We start from the raw sequence: 24,857 nt of genomic DNA, 5'->3' as shown, positions 1-24,857 counted from the left end.
AAGCCCAAACGTCATCACTACTTGTTCATAGAGAAAAAAAAGGTGAAAACTTGTTAAGAATTGATCATGAGCCTAATCCAACAAGCTTGTGTAGCCCAATGAGCTGATCCTTTATATGCACTTTAGCTATAAAAACCTTGCACTTAATACAGCTGCCCCGAACCTTTTATTTTACCTTTTAGTTATTTTACCTTTTAGTTTAAACCATGTGTAGTGGGGCACCACCCTCTCACCCGCATTCAACGCCAAACACCATTACACACCACACAATTGGGGACGCCATTGGCTTGGGCGTGAGAGTCAAAGGAGGGGGAGCCACTTGCAAACCAGCCAATTATATATTTTCTTTTTCTTTTTCTTTTCTATGTTTTTTTTTTTTTTTGAATTTAATATTTAGTTAAAACCACTACACAATTGTTAAAGTTTAATTAAAGCCTCACTGTCTACTACGTACATGGTAGTGACGTGGCACTCTACCTTTTAACATCAACCTATAAAAGACTAGTTAAGTTAGTTGAGTTTGTTAGTATGTAATTACTAAATTAACCTCCTAACTGATATGAGTACATAGTTAGCTCCATTGCAGCAATTTGTAAATCATAATCACAACTTTCATATTTTGTTTCATTATTCATCATTTTCTTATTAAAATTGTCCAAATATATTCATACATGTTATCATGTGACACGTCCACTCTCACTATTTAAACCCAAACGGCAGGTCTAGCACCACAAATGCTTCACGGCCAAAACGACTAGCCCCCCATGTGCCATTGCCAGAAAAGAGCTTGAAACCTCAAGAACCATAGATTTATAAGCCAGTTAGGATCCTTACCGGCTATTAGGGCTGTAAACGAACCGAACGAACACGAACAAGGCCTTGTTCATGTTCGTTCGTTAAGAAAATAACGTGTTCACGAACACTTAATGAACGAGATTTTATGTTCGTGTTCGTTCATTAAGGAAATTAATGTGTTCATGAACGGTTCACGAACACAAACAAACGCAAATAAAATCGGCAGAGCTTAGAGATTGAGACCGATATATTCATCAATGTGAATAATGAAAGCCTATAAACGAATCGAATGAACACGAACAAGTTCGTTCATTTAACTTTAGAAGAACACAGACACTTAATCGAACAAATATTTATGTTCATGTTCGTTTATTTAAAGATGGACACTTGTGTTCGTTTGTTTAAAATCTAAACGAACATAACAGAACAAAGATAAACAAACATGTATGAACAAATGTAAATAAACACAAATATAACGAACTTAAATTAAAACACTTAAATGAACACAAATTAACAAATATAAAACCTTTAAGCCGATAACCTATCCAGATAATATTTAATTATTTTCTATTAATACATAAACGAACATAAATAAACAGACATAAACAAACGTTCATGAACATAAATGAACGAACAGAACATGTCTTCATGTTCGTTCGTTTAATTAAACGAACACAAAATTTTTGTTCATGTTCGTTTGTTTATTAAATAAATGAACATAAGCGAACTTCCCGCCGAACGGTTCATGAAAGTTTACCGAACGTTCGGTTCATTTACAGGACTAGTGGCTATAATATTGATGTGCTCTTTATTAGGTGAAACACAAGGTGGTATTAATCACATAGTGTTTGGCTTCATGTGCAATCACCATGGCCGATACAATAGAGGGAAACATGATAAGAAAATTACAAAATACAAAAGAGCATAACTTGGATTACTAAGCACACACGATCATGTGTTAGGTCCCGTTTTGTATTATAGTTTTTTGTATTATTTGTATTATAGTCTTTTGTATTATTCACGATGTGTTTTATTTGCTTCCGGATTCGTTTATGTACGTTTGGTCCTGATGCCATGTAATTAGAGCCCATTGGGCCGATATAAATGAAAGTATGCACATGCGAAACAACCTTTTGCAATATCTTATCCACAAAAATCTCACCAACTCTCTTCCTGCTTCTATCTTTCTTACCATTTCGATAATAAAGCAAACACAACAAGATCCGAGATCTCGGTTCCTTGTGAGTGATATCTTATCCACAAACATCTAACAAGCTCTCTTCCTACTTCTATCTTTCTTACCATTTTCGATAATAAAGCAAACACAACAAGATCCGAGATCTCGGTTCCTTGTGAGTGATTTCCGCTAGCTCACGAGTGAGATTGATTCAAAAACATTATTATTTGATCCCGTATCTTGGACCTACATAAAATGCATTGATCATTAAATATGTGTAAGGCCAAAAATGTGACTTGCGATATCAAAGTACGAAACCCGAAACAATCATTGATAAAAAAAAAACCAAAAAACTAAATATGGTACAATTTATTATATATGAAAGCGATTAGTATATAATATCCTTACATTTTAACATATATATAGTTTACTAAATTAACTGAAATTGATAGATTTAAAGCATATATTTATAATTTATAAGCTTATATGAAAATTTATAAAAAAATTTGATAAATGGATTGATTTTAAAAAAATGGATCAACTATTAAGCATATTTTATAATTTAATGATTAAAAATTGCTTCGTAAAATGAAAACATATTCAAGTTTTTTTGTTTTTTTTTCAATCTTCAACAATAGTATAACATGTTACTGATAACATTTGAAATTATATATTCTTTTGAATCTTTATCAAACACGGTTTGTTGTTGATTTTTGGATGTCACCAATAATGTTTTGAAATATATATTCTGACAACGTATGGTAATATAATATGTAAATATTTATTTTTAAAACAATGTATGGATATAATATAATTAGAGTTTGAAAAAAATGAATAACTTAATCATGTTATAGATATAATACAAATAGAGTGTTAAAGTAAAGTAAATAATTATAAATCAATGACAGAGTTATTAGTTTAGGAGGAAAAACAGTTGTGAGGTTTAACCACAAAACGACACGTGTCTACAATTAATTTCTTTTATTTATTAGAATAGATAGATTTATTAATATGTATTTTTGGGGAATTGTACAAAGAAATACAACCTTAAAAACTAAACTTTTAATTAAAAGTTTATTTTTATTTTTCAAATTTACTAAACTAAACCGATTGAGAAAGTTGAACCGATGGCGGCGGTGTTACACTGTTACCAACTCATTTCATTCAGTCCAGTCTCTCCACCAACTCGTTTTGGCAGTGGCGGAGCCACATACAAGTCACCGGGTTCGGTCGAACCCGGTCCATTTTTGGTTTTCTATATAACTAGTATGTATGATTTAATGAACGAACCCATTCTTTTTTATCGAGCGAACTCACTGTCACGAAATCTGCGGAAGCATTTCATCGTTCGCTGGTTAAAAAACAAAAACTTGAATTTTAGAGAGACAACAATGTCGTTTTCAATACATGAAAACGCATAGAGAACAATTATAATATGCAAACTTTTTTATTCAATATGACCCTTTTTATTTTATTTAATGTTGACGATGCACTTTTGTTATGGTAGTGATATAGTGTTTTATTTATTTGGCCAAATGACCGACCCGATCCATCCGGGCGCAAAAACTTTGACACCGAAAAATCCCGAACCCATAGGAAAAAGTTCCTGGCTCCGTCACTGCGTTTTGGTAACTATGAAATGGCTAGCAATACTAATTAAACCCCACTAACTCATTTTCTCTGTTTGATTCTCAACTAAGCCTTTTCATTCTTTGAATTTTCAAATCAAATGTTTCATCTTTGTGATTCAATATATGAACCCGTCCTCTTCTTGAGTAGTCATCAACAATACTTGAGAAGCAACCTTGACCACACCCTCGCTAAACCTCGCCTTGTGTGACTTCCCAATTACGCAATGTTCACAATGCAAAATTTTCCTCATTACCCTCGACAAGGAAAACATATACATACATACACTACTTATTCTTTTAACACATAGATGTTGTTTCCGCTTCTAGAACCAAACAGCACTACCATGGAAACGGTAATCACCTTAGCCATCCCATTTTTCAAATTAACTATCCAAAAGGTCCGAAACATCAAAAGGGAAAACTCAATGTAGTCACTAGTCGGTGCCTATGTTGAAAACTTTCTACACCACTCACATTTGTGCTTATTATAGGCGTGTTGGCAGCAATCGTGAAGGATTAATCTTGATAAACATTTAAAGTTTAAAAAGTTTTAGTTTGAGTCGATTTAGTTTATTAATTAGGAATAAGATTGGTTATTTTTATTTATTTATTTGGTTTCCTAGTTTGAGTCTAATTAGGTTTCTTGGTGAGTAAGTTAAGGTTTTAGTATAAATAGATGGTTTAGGGTTATTGTATTTTGTGTGGTTTTCGTTCTTAATAATAATATTGAAAGAGTCGTGAGGAGTTCTCACAAAATATCGGTGTTGTTTATGTTGCTCGATCCAATTAAGTCCAACAATTGGTATTAGAGCGGGAGCTCGAAGACACCTGTGAAGACGTTCAATTTTTGAAGGCATCGATATTGAAGGGGAGCCTAATTTGATCGAAAAGATTTCAAGTAAGTTGACATCTCTAATATTTTTGTGGCTAGGAATTGTTGAAGACATTAAAAGGCAAGCAAGCACACACCTGTATAGGAGTGCTACTGTTGATCGGAAAAAAAATATACATATAAGCAGCTTGTTTGCTTGCTTGAGTCAAAAGCAACTTGATGAATTAATATAGCAAGCAAGCATGCTGGAAGCCAACATCCCCATCAATTAACTCAAAGGCAAAGAAAGAGATCGAGACAAAAAGAAAAGTGGTCGAGCAAGAAGAAGAGTTAGGCAACCGGACCAAAGACGAGGGCAACAAGGAATAAGAGCAAGCCCATCTGAGAAGACGGATTGCAAATAGTGCAGCAATCAAACAGTGGAGAAGACGAAGATGATCGTATCTGTGTGAACGATCAAGGAGAAGACGAAGACGGTCGTATCTGTGTGAACGATTGAGAAGAAGAATCAACGTTAATCTGTGTGATTCGTTGAAAGAAGAAGCAGCGTAAATCTGTGTGATTCGCTGTGATCGTATCTATGTGAGCGATCAAAGAGGACGATCTGTGTGACGTTAAGAAGATTTGAAGAAAAGAATGGCTGATACTCAAAACAATGCAAGGATTGGCTCGATTCGAGAAAACAACACCACCTCGTTTCAAGTACCAAGGTTGACAACAACGAACTACAACACTTGGACAATTCTAATGGAGTCAGTTTTGGATGCACAAGGGTTGTGAGAGACAATTAAGCCAGTAACCAATGGAGCCATTGATGAAAAGAAGAACAAGATTGCAAGGGTGATTCTCTATCAAGCTTTACCAGAGGATATACTCCTTCAAGTTGCTAGGAACCGAAGTGCGAAAGACATATGGGAAGCTTTACATGTAAGGTTTCTTGGTGCTGACAGGGTCCAAAGGGCACGTTTAGCGAGTTTAAGAAGAGAATTTGAGCAACTCCGAATGAAGGAGACAAATACGATTGAAGAGTTTGCTGGAAAGTTAGGCGGATTTGTTTCAAGATTTACTAGTCTTGGTTCAACTCTCGAAGATGAAGTGTTAGTACGAAATCTATTAGATTCGGTCCCAAAGAAGTATCTTCAAATTGTTGCTTCTATTGAGCAATATTCAGATCTGGACACCATGCCATTCGAAGAAGCAATAGGCAGGTTGAAGGCCTATGAGGAACGAATCAGAGAGCAAGATGAGACGGTGATAGCGGACAAAGTAAGTTGTTGCTTACTAAAACTAATGGACAGGAAAGTTCGAATAAAGAAGAGGATGTTTGTGAATGTTGTGGACAAGGGAAAAGCGACCATGGACGTGGCCGAGGTAGAGGACGTGGTGTTGGACGAGGAAGAGGTGGTCGGTTCCAACCCAATGAAAATCAAAAGGAGAAAGGTATGGGTCGAGGTAAAGCTCATATCAGATGCTTGAATATGGTCATTTTGCATATGAGTGTCCTGGACCAAAACCGAAAGAAGAAGCTACTAATTTGGTTCGTGAAGATTTAGATCCAACACTATTTTGAAGAGTAACCAGTTCATATCAAGATTAAGGGGGTGAATGAAGGATTAATCTTGATAAACGTTTAAAGTTTAAAGAGTTTTAGTTTGAGTCGGTTTAGTTTATTAATTAGGAATAAGATTGGTTATTTTTATTTATTTATTTGGTTTCCTAGTTTGAGTCTAATTACGTTTCTTGGTGAGTAAGTTAAGGTTTTAGTATAAATAGATGGTTTAGGGTTATTGTATTTTGTATGGTTTTCGTTCTTAATAATAATATTGAAAGAGTCGTGAAGAGTTCTCACAAAATATCGGTGTTGTTCGTGTTGCTCGATCCAATTAAGTCCAACAGATCGTGTACTTAGGGTTCAATCCAAACAGCCAAAAAAAACTCTTTTAATGAGACGACAAAACACCCTGTTCAATCTCAATGACAACTCAATATTGGCTCAATTCAATGCGACTATTCAATACTACAATTATCTGTAAAAGATCATGGCCCAATTTTACTAAGCACATAAAACAACAATAACTAACAGGCCTTGCCCAAGAGGCAAGTTAGCCTTTGAGCACATTATAATCAAGTAACCATTCAATAGAAAAAGTAAATCTTTTATAACCAACAAGATTGAACAAAACCCAATACAGGCTACAATTTATTGGTATCTTGGTAGTTTTAGCAACTAGTTCCCGAATGAAAAACAGAAAAATATAAAAAGAAAGTTACAAAAACTTCAATCATGTAAAATAAGCCCAGACTAAACAAAAAGTATTAAAAACCTTAAAATCGAAAATACTGGTAGATCTCGCAATTAACGGTGAACTTCATTATCCACGAAGTCAAAAAAGTCTACCCTCTCACAAGGAATTTACACAACTAATAAACATAACATTAAAAGCAAGTTATCCAACTTAAAATAACAAATTCATTTAATTATAAACATGCTTACAAATGTTTTTGTAAACACTGCAATATCAAAGTGAATTAAACTATTACAGTCATGCGGGTTCATGGTATGTTTCATTGTAAAATAGCATCGCTTACAAACAACAGTATTAATAAACAAAAAAGAAAAAGTAAGTGCACTGGTTAGATATAATAAACACAATGAGTTCCATAAAACATTAAAGAAGTGTTAACTAGGAAAAAAATAAACAACAAATTTACAGTATTCAATACTGACCAGCAAAATCACTGTGTCCCCATCGACAAAATTGCTTGACAATGAAGCTTCTCGATCAACTTGAGCTCTAGTTAAATTTGGTTTATCATCATTTTCCTATTAAACATTAAACATACGAATAACACAAATACAACAAATAAGAAAAATAAAACTTCAAAAATATTGTTTGAAATAGGAAAACAAACCTTAGAAAACTCATAAGTAATGTAACATTTTGGATTTTCAAAACCGGTATTCGTTTGCGTTTAACCTGACTCGGGAATATTTCAGATCGTTATTATTAATAAAAAACAAATGTTTATAAGAAATTAATTTCTCTTATGTTCACTTTAGGCCCCTCATACTTTATATATTGTTCAATCCTTAAACTATTCATAAAAGATTCATCAAAAGTCCAAATATCAAACTTCAAGGGCCATAATCATCAAAAATTAAACTTCCACCCATATAGGGCCGGGGCGCTGTGCGATGGGTCTACCCCTCCTTGGTCACGCAGCGCTACCAACCACCTGGACAGAATCCTTGGTTCAATTTACTTCCTAGCTCGTTTTTAGCATCCAAATCGTTTATTTTAGGCATAAATCGAGTGAATTAAGTTCCAAGAAAAGGATATTAACTAAAATACAAGTCCATACTCTTATTCGGTTACCTAAACGAGTAAATCTTCCAAATTTGGTTCGTTTTTGCTTATTTTATATAAGCAATACATAATTCTTCTGCCACAAACTTCCTCATACCATAAAATACTAACCCTAGCCGTTAGCTACCTCTGATTATCACCAAACTCTTCGGTTTTTGCTTATTTGTTGAAGATACCAGCTTGTTCGTTTGACTTTGCTTACGTGTGGACCTTTGACTCATCGTATCTGTTGATTCTTTCACTTTCCGGGTAAGTTGTAAACATAGAAATCGTTCATATATAATCCCTAGTCAATAACCTTTAATCAATTTCGGTGGTTTAAGGGTGTTGACCTGTCTATTCGCTTAAAACTCGTTAAAGGGCAAAACAGTCAACAAGTTTGACTTTACGTTTTCTCATACTTTTGGTCGGATTCAACGTTCGGTCCATAAGGCTTTTATTCTCGTAACGAAATTTTAAGGCTACTGACCAAAACCCGACTTCCGACTCGCTGTTCGGATTCTGGTCAGTACCAGCTCGCTTAAATCTTAAATATAACATAACTTGAGTTCTAAACGTCCGTTTGGATTGATTCCAGCGGCAACGAGTTCGTTTTTATTTATATTACCATATATTAAAGTTTCAGATTCTGATTTGTTTATATAATTTGACATGTAGTGGACGATTCGCTTATTTGTTAACTCGCTTATTCGTATTTATATTCGCTTGTCATTAATCTAAGGTGACTTTTATCATTCCCCTATTTTACTAAGTTTTCTAAACGTTTTGGGGACATATGTGTATTATTCGTATTTCATACTATATATGTACTAAACTATAGCATACATGTAATTGTGAGTGACTTAACCAAATATACGTGTTACATGCTTATTTGTGTTAATATTCATTCATTCATATATTCGGAGTAGTCCAACTTATTCCCATGTATTGGGTGCTCATGCTATTGACCAACGCCCGATTCGCTTGGCAACGGTCTACATAATTGTTTATGGTTTGATTACATTTACCGCATTTATCACATTATGATTATTTATATTGACATGCAAAACTGGTGATATTCTTACTCAACTTTATGTTGGCAAACTCTGTTTTCTACGCATATGCAGGTTGCTTGAATTGAAGTTTGGATATTTAGTCAAGACCATAGGTTATAATGAAGACAATTGTTAAATCACATTTATAATCACTTATTTGAATTATCTTGTAATATTTGTAAATTTGTGTGTACATTTGAAATAAAATAATTAAATAGATATTGTCACTTTTATATTATGATAGTATCTTCGAGCTGTGAGCAATCGGATCATGCCCCGGTATTTCCGCCTTAGGTTGGGGTGTGGCAAGTAAAGTGCAGATCAAATCAATTACTTGCTAACATTTTTGCTTTGAACTGAGCTAAAGTGGAATCTTTCGGTTGATAGCAACATCCAATAAAACTGAACCAAAAAAAAAAGTATAACTTCAATAACAGATACCTAGTTAATTAATAAAATTAAAGTCAATACATAGTTTGCTCATCTAGAGAGATTTTGAAAAATAGCATCATAGTATTAGAGAGGGAGATCAAACTGTTTGCTTCTTCACATGCATCAAGAAAAAGTCTAGGGTATTCTCCAAACTCTTGCTGGTGACGATCCCATATAACACCAATCTCATTTTCTTCAGGTTTCCATATACTACGCGGAAGAAAATTATTTTGGGAATCCCTCTTACATAGCCATATTATGAAACTACCATCAGAAAGGTTGTAATAATCTGCAACAGTTTTCTGCAGCCAATAAATTGATAAAAACAGTTAAAAACTAATTGTTGCAGCCAAATGATAAAATCAACAAAAATCTGAAAGATGTTACCTTGAATTTCTGAAGTTTTAAAGTCCTTCTAACTTTAAAGTCATGTTGTTTGGGTTGGGCTTTATTTAGGCTCATATCATCTCCATTTGGACTATTAACTTTTTGCCCACTAACTAACAAACTGGTATGACTATATTTCGTTTTTTTATTTTCCTTTCATTTTGTTATTAAAATGTCATTTCCAATGCGGCTAGGGGTGGATGCACAGAAGGGACAAAATTACCCTAACATGTATGTATGTCGGAAAATTTTTTTTGATAGCTTGACCCTTTAAAATGACCTCCTGGAGCAATTAAATTGGAGGAAAAAAAAATAGCACCTTTATTGTAAGAAAGTGACCTTTCCATGGCCCTTCTTATTCGGTATAACCACTTATTTTTTTATTTTCTTTAATTTTTATTAATTAAAAACATTTCTTGACAGTTACTTTCATATGACATATATCAAATTTTTTTTATATATTTCTAATTTTTTTGATTTTATTATTGTTGTGAATCCACTTTTTACTGCTTCTTCAAAGACTTTTTATTGTTTATACTATGTATTTCATTTCCTTTTTAATTTTAATTTTGTTTTTTTATTTCTAATAATGGAATTTACTAATTTTTTTCATTTAACAACTCAATTGTAACACATTAGTTAAAAAGCTAGTTATATAAAAACTAATATTTTATTATATGTTAGTCAGAGATGGTACGAAAGTGACCTTTTCATGGCACTTCTTATTCAATATAACTACTTTTTTTTATTTCTTCTTTAATTTATATTTAATTAACAAATTTTTTTGAAGTTACTTTCATATGCCATGTATCAAATCATTTTATATACTATTAACTTTTTTGTTTTATTATTGTTGTGAATCCGTTTTTTATTGCTTCTTCGAAGACTTTTTATTGTTTATACTATATATTTCATTTCCTTTTTACTTTTAATTTTGTTTCTTTATTTCAAATTAAAAAATTTACTAATTTTTTTTTCATATGATAAATCACGTGTAATACATATGTTTAAAATATGGGTCGCAAAATGGCTAAAATCTCTTGAACTTAGTACCGGTATTTTGGAAAAAAACGCCGGTTTGATTTTCTAGCAAACCACCTGGAAATGCCGGTCTGATGCGAAACTTGGTATTACTGGTTCAATGGGTCGGTACGAAAAGATATTTAAAACACGGCTTTTAAGCTTTTGATAAATTTTATTTATTTTGAGAAACTATATATTTATATGTAGATGTTTGTACATGTATACTTTATTTACTCAATTCTAATCGGTAGTCGGTTCCCTATTGCTGGATTACCTCCTAGAGAGTATTACAATATAGTAAAACTTTCAAATAAATTGAACATTTCGGTATGCAAAACTAAATTTTCATATCCATCAACCATGTTTTTTGTTATTTTTTGTTTCGATGATTTTACTAATTCGTAAACCATTATCATTAGTTAGCCAATTGGTTTTTAATTTGTCTGTTTTGATGCTACCATTATCATAATGCTATCTTTTATCCGTTGCATATGGCGACGGACGTGTGCAGAACCGGCACACTTTTCGTCTGTGTAAAGTTTAGTTAGATTATTCCGTTTTTAAAGTTTAATGTTGAATTGCAAAATTTAGTATTCATGTTTATATATAGTTTTTCGTACATTAAGCAATAAAATACTATATAATTTGAACAATTTTAGTTGAGATTTGAACAAAACTGTATTCCAGGGTTTGAAACAAAGTGAAGAATGCGTGAAAATTCTGTTCATGTGAGAATAGTATGAGAGGGAGGTGAGAGAAAGTGTGAATGGATGAAGATATTTAAATTTATAATATACGAAAAGGAAAATAACAAACAAAAATCCGTTCACTAATTTTAAATAAATAATAAAAATGTTCAACATATTAAATAAAAAAACTGATATTAAATTATTATTATAAAAAAATTCATATATCGTTCAAAGTAAATAATAAAAGTATTCAACATAATAAATAAAATAGACATAAAATATTAATATAGACAAAGCGTTATCAACAAGAATATAGAAATAAAAAATAAATTTAAATAAAAAATACATGAACAATAAATTAAGAAACACTAGAAGAAATCATATTAAAATAACAAACAAAAACACAAAAATAAACACATACTTTGCGGTGCTTACAAAAGAATTGATTTTATAAATTCAAAAAAAAAAGAAGTAAAGTATTAAAATCATTGATCCACGCGGCCATAACAAGGGAAAAGGCTGGACGAGTATCTGGTTCACAGCCAACCATTCAGCGCAAACCGAGTGAATAGATGCGATGGTATAGAGGGTTGAGGAAAAATGAAGAGGTCAGCCGACACAGCCAACATAATAACTTATACTGACAGGGTTTATATATGAAGGGTTTTATAGATAATAAATGGTGAGATAATAATGGTGTTAAGAAATGCTACCACTTATTTCCATGGCCCTTCTGTGGACCTTTGACTTTGCTTACGTGTGGACCTTTGACTCATCGTATCTGTTGATTCTTTCACTTTACGGGTAAGTTGTAAACATAGAAATCGTTCATATATATTCCGTAGTCAATAACCTTCAATCAATTTCGGTGGTTTAAGGGTGTTGACTGGTCAATTCGCTTAAAACTCGTTAAAGGGCAAAACAGTCAACAAGTTTGGCTTTACGTTTTCTCATACTTCTGGTCGGATTCAACGTTCGGTCCATAAGGCTTTTATTCTCGTAACGAAATTTAAGGCTACTGACCAAAACCCGACTTCCGACTCGCTGTTCGGATTTTGGTCAGGACCAGCTCGGTTAAATCTTAAATATAACATAACTTGAGTTTTAAACGTATGTTTGGATTGATTCCAGCGGCAACGAGTTCGTTTTTATTTATATTACCATATCTCAAAGTTTCAGATTCTGATTTGTTTATATAATTTGACATGTAGTGGACAATTCGCTTATTCGTTATCTCGCTTATTCGTATTTATATTCGCTTGTCATTAATCTAAGGTGAGCTTTATCATTCCCTTATTTTACTAAGTTTTCTAAACAGTTTGGGGACATATGCGTATTATTCGTATTTCATACTATATATGTACCAAACTATAGCATACGTGTAATTGTGAGTGACTTAATCAAATATACGTGTTACATACTTACTTGTGTTAATATTCATTCATTCGTATATTCGGAGGAGTCCAGCGTATTCCACGTATTGGGTGCTCATGCTATTGACCAACGCCGATTTGCTTGGCAACGGTCTACATACTTGTTTATGGTTTGATTACATTTACCACTTTTATCACATTATGCTTATTTATATTGACATGCAAAAATGGTGATATTCTTACTCAACTTTATGTTGACAAACTCTGTTTTCTACACATATGCAGATTGCTTGAATTGAAGTTTGGATATTTAGACAAGATCATAGGTTATAATGAAGACAATTGTTAAATCACGTTTATAATCACTTATTTGAATTATCTTATAATATTTGTAAATTTGTGTGTACATTTGAAATAAAATAATTAAATAGATATTGTCACTTTTATATTATGATAGTATATTTGAGCTGTGAGCAATCGGATCATGTCCCGGTATTTCCGTCTTAGATTGGATTGTGACAAGTAAAGTGCAGATCAAATAGATTACTTGCTAACATTTTTGCTTCGAACTGAGCTAAAGTGGAATCTTTCAGTTAATAACAACATCCAATAAAACTGGACCAAAAAAAAAGTATAACTTCAATAATAGATACCTAGTTAAATAAAATCATAAAATTAAAGTCAATACCTAGTTTGCTTATCTAGAGAGATTTTGAAAAATAGCATCATAGTATTAGAGAGGGAGATCAAACTGTTTGCTTCTTCACATACATCAAGAAAAAGTCTAGGGTATTCTCCAAACTGTTGCTGGTGACGATCCCATATAACACCAATCTCATTTTCTTCAGGTTTCCATATATTGCGCGGACGAAAAATATTTTGTGAATCCCTCTTACATAGCCATATTATGAAACTACCATCAGAAAGGTTGTAATAATCTGCAACAGTTTTCAGCAGCCAATAAATTGATAAAAACAGTTAACAACTAATTGTTGCAGCTAAATGATAAAATCAACAAAAATCTGAAAAACGTTACCTTGAATTTCCGAAGTTTTAAAGTCCTTCTAACTTTGAAGTCATGTCGCCTGGGTTGGGCTTTATTTAGGCTCATATCATCTCTATTTGGGCTATTAACTTTTTGCCCACTATCTGACAAACTTGTATGACTATATTTCGTTTTTTATTTTCATTTTGATATTAAAATGTCCTTTTCAATGCGGTTAGGGGCGGATCCACCGAAGGGCCAAAATTACCTTAACATGTATATATGTCGGAAAAACTTTTTTGATAGCTTGGACCTCCTGGAGCAATTAAACTAAAGGAAAAAAAATAGCAACTTTAGGAAAAGTCTAGCAGTGTAGGTTGATTTTGAAGAATGGCTTTGGAATATTAAATTAAATATAAAAGCTAATATTTTATTATATGTTAGTTGGAGATTGTACGAAAGTGACCTTTCCATGGCCCTTCTTAGCATAACCACTTATTTTTTATTTTCTTCTTTAATTTTTATTAATTAAAAACATTCTTGACAGCTACTTTCATATGACATGTATCAAATCATTTTATATATTTTTAGTTTTTTTTATTTTATTATTGCTGTGAATCCGCTTTTTACTGCTTCTTCGAAGATTTTTTATTGTTTATACTATATATTTTATTTTCTTTTTAATTTTAATTTTGTTTCTTTATTTCTAATAATGGAATTTACTAATTTTTTTCATTTGACAACTAACATGTAATACATTTATTATATGTTAGTTAGAGATGGTAACCTTTTCATGGCACTTCTTATTCAATATAACTACTTTTTTTTTATTTCCTTCTTTAATTTGTATTAATTAACAAACTTTTTAGAAGTTACTTTCATATATGACATGTATCAAATTATTTTATATCCTTTTAATTTTTTGGTTTTATTATTGTTGTGAATCCGCTTTTTATTGCTTCTTCGAAAGCTTTTTATTGTTATACTATATATTTCATTTCCTTTTACTTTTAATTTTGTTTCTTTATTTCAAATAAAAAAATTTACTAAGCTTTTGATAATTTTACTTATTTTGAGAAACTATATATTTATATGTAGATGTTTGTACATGTATACTTCATTTACTCAATTCTAATAGCTAGTCGGTTCCCTATTGCTAGATTACCTCATAGAGAGTATTACAATACTGTAAAACTTTCACATAAACTGAACATTTCGATATGCAAAACTAAATTTTCATATCCATCAACCATTAATGTCAAATCGACCAAGCGTTTTTTGTTATTTTTTGTTTCGATGATTTTACTAATTCGTAAACCATTATCATAACCAGCACACTTTTCGTCTGTGTAAAGCTTAGTTAGGTTATTATGTTTTTAAACTTTAATGTTGAATTGCAAAATTTTGTATTCATATTTATATATAGTTTTTCGTACATTAAGCAATAAAATACTATATAATTTGAACAATTTTAGTTGAGATTTGAACGAACCTTTAATCCAGGGTTTGAAACAAAGGGAAGATTGCGTGAAAATTCTGTTCATGTGAGAATAGCGTGAGAGGGAGGTGAGAGAAAGTGTGAATGGAAGATATTTAAATTTAAAAGATACGAAAAGGAAAATAACAAATAAAAATCCGTTCACTGATTTTAAATAAATAATAAAAATGTTCAACATATTAAATAAAAAAACTGATGTAAAATATTATTATAAAAAAATTCATATATCGTTCAAAGTTTTAAGTAAATAATAAAAGTATTCAACATAATAAATAAAATAGACATAAAATATTAATATAGATAAAGCATTATCAACAAGAATATTGAAATAAAAAATAAATTTTAATAAAAATTACATGAACAATAAAATTAAGAATCAGTAATCAGATTAAAATAACTAACAAAAACACAAAAATAAACACATACTTTGCGGTGCTTACAAAAGAATTGATTTTATAAATTCAAAGGAAAAAAAGAGTAAAGTATTAAAATCATTGATCCACACGGCCATAACAAAGGAAAAGGCTGGACGAGTATCTGGTTCACAGCCAACCATTCAATGCAAACCAAGTGAATAGATGCGATGGTATAGAGGGTTGAGGAAAAATGAAGAGGTCAGCCGACATAACCAACATAATAACTTATGTTGACAGGGTTTATATATGAAGGGCCTTTTATAGATAATATGGTGAGATAATAATGGTGTTAAGAAATGCTAAAGAAATCGGATTAAAACGAAAAACAAATGGTCCACATAAACAACATGTTAACTTAAACCAAGTGAACGGATTCGATGATATAAAGGGTTGTGATGAATGTGAATGTAGGAGGAGTTGTGGGAAAGTGAGACACAACCAACATATAAAAAAAAAGTAGTGTTTGTATATGAAGAGTCTTTTATACATAATAGTGGTGTTAGGGTTTCTCTGAGTTGGGCTTTATTTAGGCTCATATCAATTATATTTGGGCTATTAACTTTTTGCCCACTAACTGACAAACTGGTATACCTATATTTCATTTTTTATTTTCCTTTCATTTTGTTATTAAAATGTCCTTTTCAATGCGGTTAGGGGCGGATCCACAGAAGGGCCAAAATTACCCTAACATGTATATATGTCGGAAAAACTTTTTTGATAGCTTGACCCTTTAAAATGACCTCCTGGAGCAATTAAACCAAAGGAAAAAAAATAGCAACTTTAGAAAAAGTCTAGCAGTGTAGCTTGATTTTGAAGGAAGGCTTTGGAATATTAAATTAAATATAAAAGCTAATATTTTATTACATGTTAGTTAGAGATTGTACGAAGTGACATTTCCATGGCCCTTCTTATTCAGTATAACCACTTATTTTTTTTTATTTTCTTATTTAATTTTTATTAATTAAAAATATTTCTTGACAGCTACTTTCATATGACATGTATTAAATCATTTTATATATTTCAAATTTCTTTTGTTTTATTATTGATGTGAATCCGTTTTTTACTCTTTCTTCGAAGACTTTTTATTGCTTATACTGTATATTTCATTTCTTTTTTAATTTTAATTTTGTTTCTTTATTTCTAATAATGGAATTTACTAATTTTTTTCATTTGACAACTCATGTGTAATAAATTGGTTAAAAAGCTAGTTATATAAAAACTAATATTTTATTATATGTTAGTCAAAGATGGTACGAAAGTGACCTTTCCGTGGCACTTCTTATTCAGTATAACTACTTTTTTGACAGCTACTTTCATATAACATGTATCAAATCATTTTATATATACTTTTAATTTTTTGGTTTTATTATTATTGTGAATCCGCTTTTTATTGCTTCTTCGAAAGACTTTTTATTGTTTATACTATATATTTAATTTCCTTTTTCCTTTTTATTTTGTTTCTTTATTTTAAATAATAAAATTTACTAACTTTTTTTCATCTGATAAATCACGTGTAATACATATGTTCAAAAGCTAATTAAATGTGAAAACTGATATTCTATTATATGTTATGGTACGAAACTGACCTTTCCATGGCCCTTCTTATTCAATATAACCATATTTTTATTTCCTTCTTTAATTTTTATTAATTAACAAATTTCTTGGTAGTTACTTTCATATGAGATGTATCTAATCATTTTTATACTTCTAATTTTTTTTATTTTATTATTGTTGTAAATCCGCTTTTTACTGTTTCTTCGAACAGTTCTTATTGTTTGCACTATATATTTCGTTTTCTTTTTAATTTTAATTTTGTTTCTTTATTTCAAATAATGGAATTTACTATTTTTTTTATTTGATAAATCACGTGTAATACATGGATTTAAAAGCTAGTTAAATATAAATACTAATATTCTATTATTTGTTAGTCATAGATGGTACGAAAGTGACCTTTCCATGACCCTTCTTATTCAATATAACCACTTTTTTTTAATTAACTTCTTTGATTTTTATTAATTAACAAATTTCTTGACAGTTACTTTCATATGATTGACATGTATCTAATCATTTTATAGACTTCTGGTTTTTTGATTTTATTATTGTTGTAAATCCGCTTTTGACTACGTCTTTGAAGACTTTTTATTGTTTATACTATATATTCATTTCCTTTTAAATTTTAATTTTAATTTTGTTTCTTTATTTTAAATAATGGAATTTACTAATTTTTTTTATTTGACAAGTCACATGTAATAATTGAGTTACAAATTAGTTAAATATAAAAACTAATATTTTATTAATATTAGTTAGAGATGGTACGAAAGTGACCTTTCCATGGCCCTTCTTATTTAGTATAACCACTTATTTTTTTTATTTTCCTCTTTAATTTTTATTACTTAAGAAAAAAGTAAATGTAAATTTAGTTTTCTTTTTATATTGTTTGACTAGGTTAGATCCCATGTTTCACACGGGTGAAAAATATAATAAAAATAAAAATTATTATATGTAATACGTAAATTCAATTGTTTCATATAATAATATTTATTTATGACTTTTTCTATTATGTTTTTGATATATTATGCACTATAATTTAAGTTGAAAATCAAATCTTGATGTTTGATTTATTTAAAGTAAAACATTCATACCGATATTGTTATATTAAATATTGTGTGTATAAAAATGATATTTATAACAAAATGTTATCACAGATTTAAAAACTAAATTTACAAATACTAAAGTTTTGTTGTAAAAGAAAGTAAATAGAAATATATTATATTTTAAAATAAAGAGAGAAACGATAAACAATCTTAAATGTTTGTGTTAAAGAGATATGAGAAGACAATGTGATATTGTGAAATATGAAAATGTTAACAATTAAACATAATTTTGGTTTTTTACTTGAAGATGAATCACATTTATATATGTTAAGTCAAGAAATTAAAAATTACCATTTTAGTGGAGTTGGTAAACACATTTGGTTTGAAACATGATGTCTTGGGTTCGAAACCCGTATCACACAATAATTTATTTTTCAAAATTTTATAAAACCTTATGAGTCATGGGTCATAATATAATAGGAAATAGTGGCATGACATCTACTTGGCATTCTATGTGGACAACTTATGTTGCTTTAATTAAATTGTGAATTATGGAAATGTTAACAATTAAATATAATTTTGGTTTATACTTGAAGAGAAATCACATTTATATATGTTAAGTCAAGAAATCAAACATAATTACCATTTTATTGGAGCTGGTAAGCACATTTGTTTTGAAACGTGAGGTTTTGGGTTCGAAACCTGTATCACACAATATTTATTTTTCAAAATTTTAAATCCTTACGGGTCATGAGTTATAATAGGAAAACGAGTCATGGGTCATAATATAATAGGAAATAGTGGCTTGGCATCTACTTGTTATTCTATATGGAGTGCCTAGTTAATGTCATATATGTGAACAACTTATGTTGCTTTAATAGTATAGTTAGATTTTTTATCATCTATTTTTATTATCTCATTGCGTAGGCCGGTTTTGAAATTCTTGCTTATATAACTTTCATTAAATTCGTTTTATTAGTTTAAAAGATATATGCAACTCAGATAAAGTTATTGATATACATAGCAAAGTTGTATAGTTTTAGTTTGTATTTATTCACTGCTAAGAGCATTTCTAACCCATCACTTAAATTTGTATGAGAGGTTTTTGTTAATTATAAGATAGAGTTAAGAGTTGTTATGAGTGTATAAGCGAGAAAAATTAATGATTTTTGTAAATTTAGGGAAAACGTGTTTGCCCCCGTTTGTTTTTTTAATATTTGTAGAAATTAGTTGTGAGTAGAGGAGAGAGAAACCATAATAATAAAGGTATAAAAAGTATTATTTAATTGGTGTTTATTTAATAGTGATCGTTCATATATGTTAAGTTATATATGCTCGTTTTACGTTCGTGAGCCGTTCGTTTATACTATTAAGGAATAGACCTAAACAAACATCATTCATTTAATTATTTGTGTTTAGTCTTTTTTTAGTTATACGAACAAACACACTGCATTCGTGCTCGTTTGGTCCGTATACAAGCCTAATTACGACCCCAAATTGAAAAGTTTTAGTTTCGCGCACTGAATGCCGTGTAGTGGTAGGAAGTCTGGGTTTTTGAATGGAGACTCAGGTTCTGAGATCTCCTGAGTGTCCGGGTTTTACCACAAGTAGCCCTTTGAGTGGGTGGGTTTGGCCAGCTGGCAGTGTCTTTTGTCATTGGGTCACCCATACAGAGTACTTAGGCAATTCCCTGTTTGTTAGTCGTTAAAAAAAAGAGTTGTTAAGCCAGCTAGGATCCTCAAAGGCTATAATATTGATGGGCTCTTTATTAGGTGGAAAAGGTAATGTTGTATAATCACATAGTTGTTTTGGCTTCATGTGCATTAATCTCTATGACCAATACAATATAGGAAAACATGACAAGAATCTATATATATATATATATATATTAAAAAAATATGGGTTCTCCTATTTTTATTGGTTCAAATACTCATTTCCATATATAAAAATGATTCTCATAATTTTCTTCTAATTTAATAAATAAAAAATAAATTTGAATATTTATAACCATTTCTATATGATTCTTTTAACCTTTAACAATTTAATTATGTGCATTTAATAATACAAGTTAATTGGTTATTTAGAAAAAATTTTGTACTTTCAACAATATTACATATTATAAATTTATACCACTCCTCAATTATATTAAAAATCATTAGTATTATTATTCTTCTTCTAAGTTTCTGTAACTTATTAAAATTCTTAACACATAACTCTTCCGTTCACCCATTAATATCAATACATAATTTTGGTTTTCATCAAATATACAACATATCTTAAATGGACCTTGATTTCTATAAATATTGGAAGAGTTCATGTTATTCCTCATTCTTTCAATGAAGCCTACTGTTTAAAATTTATTTTAAACAAGGTGAAAGGCACTATATGCTTTGAAAATATTCGTACGGTTGATGGTGATATTTGTGTCACGTTTCAAGATGCATGTTATAAAAGAGGTCTCTTCTCTTGTCTTAATTATGTTGTCGTCTCAAAAAATACATTCAAAAATATCTTATTGTTTAAAGTTGTATATGTATGTATTTGACGATTTCTATGTTTCCGCCCGTGTCGTACACGGGTCAATAACCTAGTAATACATAATACAGAAAGAGCATAACTTGGATTACTAAGCAACACACGCTCTCGACAAGTCAGATAATGTGACAAATGCCATAAATTGGATTACAAAAAGAACATAACTTGCACACTACTTTAGTAATTTCTAATCTTTTATTATAAGTGAAAGACGCGTAAATTACTAGTCGACTTATATTATGTGTTCATCTATTCTTTAATTTCAGTATTTAAATGGCAATTTCAATTTAACCAGACTAAGTGTTTACAAACCTTAAACAGGAAGATCGAGAACAATATGATTCCGACTATAAGAACAAATGAGAATCAGAAATACAATGACATAAGATAACATACAAATCTAGACTCGAAAACAGATTCACCAACACGATGAACCCTAAAACATGAGCCTAATTGAGAATCAAGATCGTAGCCACTGGCGAAGGTTTTTTATGCTATGTGTGTGCCAGTATTTTTAAGAACATGTTTGGGATTGAGTTTGAAAAATGCTTATTGACTTATTGGTGTTTTCAAAAAGCCAATAAGTAAAGTTGTTATTCCAAATTCACTAATCAATAAATATAATTCAAAATATACAAACTAAATATATTTAATGGCATTCAATAAACAAGTTACAAGAAGAAACGTACTGAAATTGTAGAAGATATTTATGGATATAATCAGATTGAGGCCTGCAAGCAGTGTCCTAAAACAGGAATTTCCTGTGTATGGATCTGTTTTGAGGATACAACAATCAACCAAGATGATGACCTCTTGATTCTGACGAAATTCTCTATGTTCCTTCTTCAATGAATATGCAAGACGAATTTGTGTAAAATGTGTTGTAGGTATTTATGTTCTTTCCATCAATGATCCTTATATAGGAACTCCGAAAAACTATTTTGTAACTGTCAAACAGTTAATTCAGTTATAAAAACTGTAACTGTAAAAAATAAAAACGAATTTTTTAAGTAGTCAAGAAGAGCCCAAGAGCTCCGAGGCCCTATCTTTGACCCGTTTGAGAGTTTACACACATACAAAGCCCAATCATCTTAGCCCAATAAGTCTCCATTTGAGAGTTTACTTGACTAGTGATTATAAACAAAGTTATCTTCTTTCTTGCTTCCGATGTGGGACGAAACAATGTGAACAAAGTTCCAACAAAAATGTGTTTGGCAATCACAAAAATCTCTTTTTATTTTAGCTTTTTGAAAGGTTTAAAAAGCAGTTTTTCAAAAGCCCTAAATCCTAGCTTTTCAAAAAGCCAATAAGCCAATAAGAATATTTCAAACTCAATCTCAAACATGCTCAAAATCTTATGGATCACATATCAAGTTATCGACAGCTCTAAGCCCACTTCTGTGTGCAAGCCCAATTCCATTAGCTCCTAATCCAACTCCATATGCAAGCCCAACCATTAGCTCCAAGCCCAATAACATGACAAAAATAAAAATTACAATCATGAGACAAGAAACATTTTTAACAAATATATGTGTTTGATATTGAATTGTACTATATATTTTAAAACTATTGATTTCTTCACGATGTAGTTTCATACATTAAATCATACTATATATTAACAAATTACCCTTCAATTTATTCATTAAAATTAATGGTGGCATTCACAAGACTCTTCATTACATCAACTTGTACCCTAAGAGAAAGTATATAATCTATTGCTTCTCTAATGATGGTGCATTCATCCATTGATTCTCCACCAGGTACAAGCCTTTTAAGCACTTGTGTTCTCTTCTTCACCAATCTTTTAGCAATACAAGTAGCTAAATTCAATCCATGACAAGCCCTTTTCTTCTTTTTTATAACACAACTCTTTTTCAACATTTTCTTGCTTCTAATTCTCTTGCGTGCGCTCTTGAACTTTGATTCGTTTTTTGATAAACTGTCAAGAAGAATCGCGTTCCCTTCGTCTTTTCTTGCCTTGGAGATTATAGCTTTACTCCAACAAGTTGATGAATTAGCTGAGGCTAAGGCGATGTCCGCAAAAAGCGTTATATTTTTCGTTCTTTCTAAGAGATTCATTTGCTTCTTTGATGAACAATATATTTTAAGAACCTGAACCCATTTCTTGATGAAGTCATTCTTGAGCTGGCTAGAGTTGTGCATTTTTATTTGCTAGAAGTTTAACTACAATAGGCAAAAGATCATATAATTTAACAGTTTAAAGGAAATTTAAAATTTTCATCCTTTGTGATTAATCTTTAAAATGGAAACAAACAAACACTCCACATGTGGATTATTAGATGGTTTTGGATTCCCTTAACTCGCTAAGTACGTTTAGGCATGTTCAAGAATTCCCTTAACTCGCTAAGTACGTTTGGATTCCCTTAATTAAGCTGGTTTGTTGGGGTGACAAGTTTTTTGGAGTTCGCTCGTGCGGCAAACGATCTCAGCAAATTCGCTTGGGTAACAAGCGAAGGATTTTTCATTGAACTTAGTCCATTGGTTACAATTTTCACCAAAACTCTATGGAGTTCGCTGGCCACCTAAGCGAATTAACTTGCTTAATTCGCTTGCAGGGTTAGCGAGCTACCTAAAAGTACAAGAAACTTAAAAAAATTGCCAAGAAATACTTGGTTGTATCCTAAAAGTTATCCAAATCTCCCTATGTAACATGCATGCATGAAGTTGCTTCTTTTGTTTAATAAAAACTATATGAGGGGTGGCTTGTAGGACAGCGAAAACAAGTTAGGGCTTTATGTTCACATTTAATTAAGGCCTCCAGGTCCAAAAAAACTTTATATATAAATATATTATAATGGGTAAAGTAAACTGAAAGTAATATATTAGTCTGGTGGTAGGCTTGATTGTTGTTAAAGTATAGGTTATAAGTTCAAAACTTGTAACAAGAAAAAAAAAATCTTAACAATTATGATGAAAAAACCACAAAATCTTGTTTCGATTTAGGCTTCCACGTTCGTTGACTAGGCCCTGAACTATATATATGGATATATCGTAGAAGTGTATATCAAATTTAAAGCAGCATTTAAACAGTACAAAGATCCTTGTATTTGTATATGTGTCAATGTGTGTGTTATATTATAATTCATGCATAGAAAATCCATTCATGATATGTCTTGCCTCAAAACAGATATACTTGAAGTCGTTCATCAGCAAGCATCCTATAATTAAATATATTACAAATAAAGTATACACCCTCATAAATTCCCAGAAACAAAAACTATGCAAATTAAGAATACATTAATTCTTTTTTAAATTCACTTGCATATGTAATATATGAATAAAAGTTTAGTCATGAACAAATAATGTTATAAAATACTAAATAACATACCTTAAAGTTTGTAGAAAGAATCATGAGCTATGAAAGGACTGAATGCTTGCAGAAGAAATCCTGAGAAGAACAAAAATAGAGTGTAAAGCATAATTTATTAAATCAATTGGGAAAAGTAGAAGAACACATTGCACATGCAATCACATGGAAATCCATGGCCTACAGTCTTCATTGAAACCCTATGAGGAATACTCCTGAATTCTCCATATAAAGCAATTTAGCTATAAAATTAAGTTTACACTAGTTTTTAAGGCTAGCATGTTGCAGCAGGATGATTAAACTTAACAGAAATCTGACATATAAACGTTGAAAGCAGAAGTAAAAACGTTGAACCATGCATGCACGTTAGCTCGCAAAAATTATACCGAAATGTAAAACATGGAAAATAATAAATAAGTCGAAATGATAAAGCACGTAAAACCAATAAAAGAATAACTAGGTCGAAACGATAAAGAGCGTTATTCAAGCGGGTTAGAATTAATTTTATATATAACAACAACAACAATGATAATATATTTAAATAAATTATAAAGTATAGAGTTTATTAAAATTAAAAGTATAAAGTATAGTCTATTAAAAGTCAATAAATCCGTAAAAGTTATAACATAAACGAATTTTTTTTTGAAAGGGGGGCTAAATTAAAAGGATTAATCACTTGGAGAGCTGGAAAAATATTTTTTTTCAAAAGGGGGGTTGCCCCCATTTGTAATAGCGGGGAGCTTCAAAAATATAGGGTGTC

The 24,857-nt window shown here is 30.8% G+C and overlaps 1 protein-coding gene across 1 annotated transcript; it reads right to left on the bottom strand.

The window, feature by feature from the left end:
* Positions 1–22,404: 22,404 nt before the first annotated feature.
* Positions 22,405–24,333, bottom strand: LOC143575216 (transcription factor IBH1-like 1). Its single transcript, XM_077059642.1, has 2 exons — positions 24,119–24,333; positions 22,405–22,953 (listed from the first exon to the last, which is right to left on the bottom strand). Exon 2 carries the CDS (start codon positions 22,930–22,932, stop codon positions 22,405–22,407), a length of 528 nt encoding a protein of 175 aa, XP_076915757.1. The 5' UTR covers positions 22,933–22,953; positions 24,119–24,333.
* Between the last annotated feature and the right edge of the window lie 524 nt (positions 24,334–24,857).

This window comes from Bidens hawaiensis, unplaced genomic scaffold, assembly GCF_021521415.1.
Source record: "Bidens hawaiensis isolate Kalapana, Puna unplaced genomic scaffold, B.hawaiensis_p1.1 tig00027311_1, whole genome shotgun sequence".
Lineage (NCBI taxonomy): Eukaryota > Viridiplantae > Streptophyta > Magnoliopsida > Asterales > Asteraceae > Bidens > Bidens hawaiensis.
Note: the sequence above shows the minus strand (reverse complement) of the source record. Positions and strands in the feature narration are given on the sequence as shown.

Bases quoted from the DNA above. Each gene is read 5' to 3' on its own strand.
- LOC143575216 (XM_077059642.1), bottom strand. From the start codon at position 22,932: ATGCACAACTCTAGCCAGCTCAAGAATGACTTCATCAAGAAATGGGTT.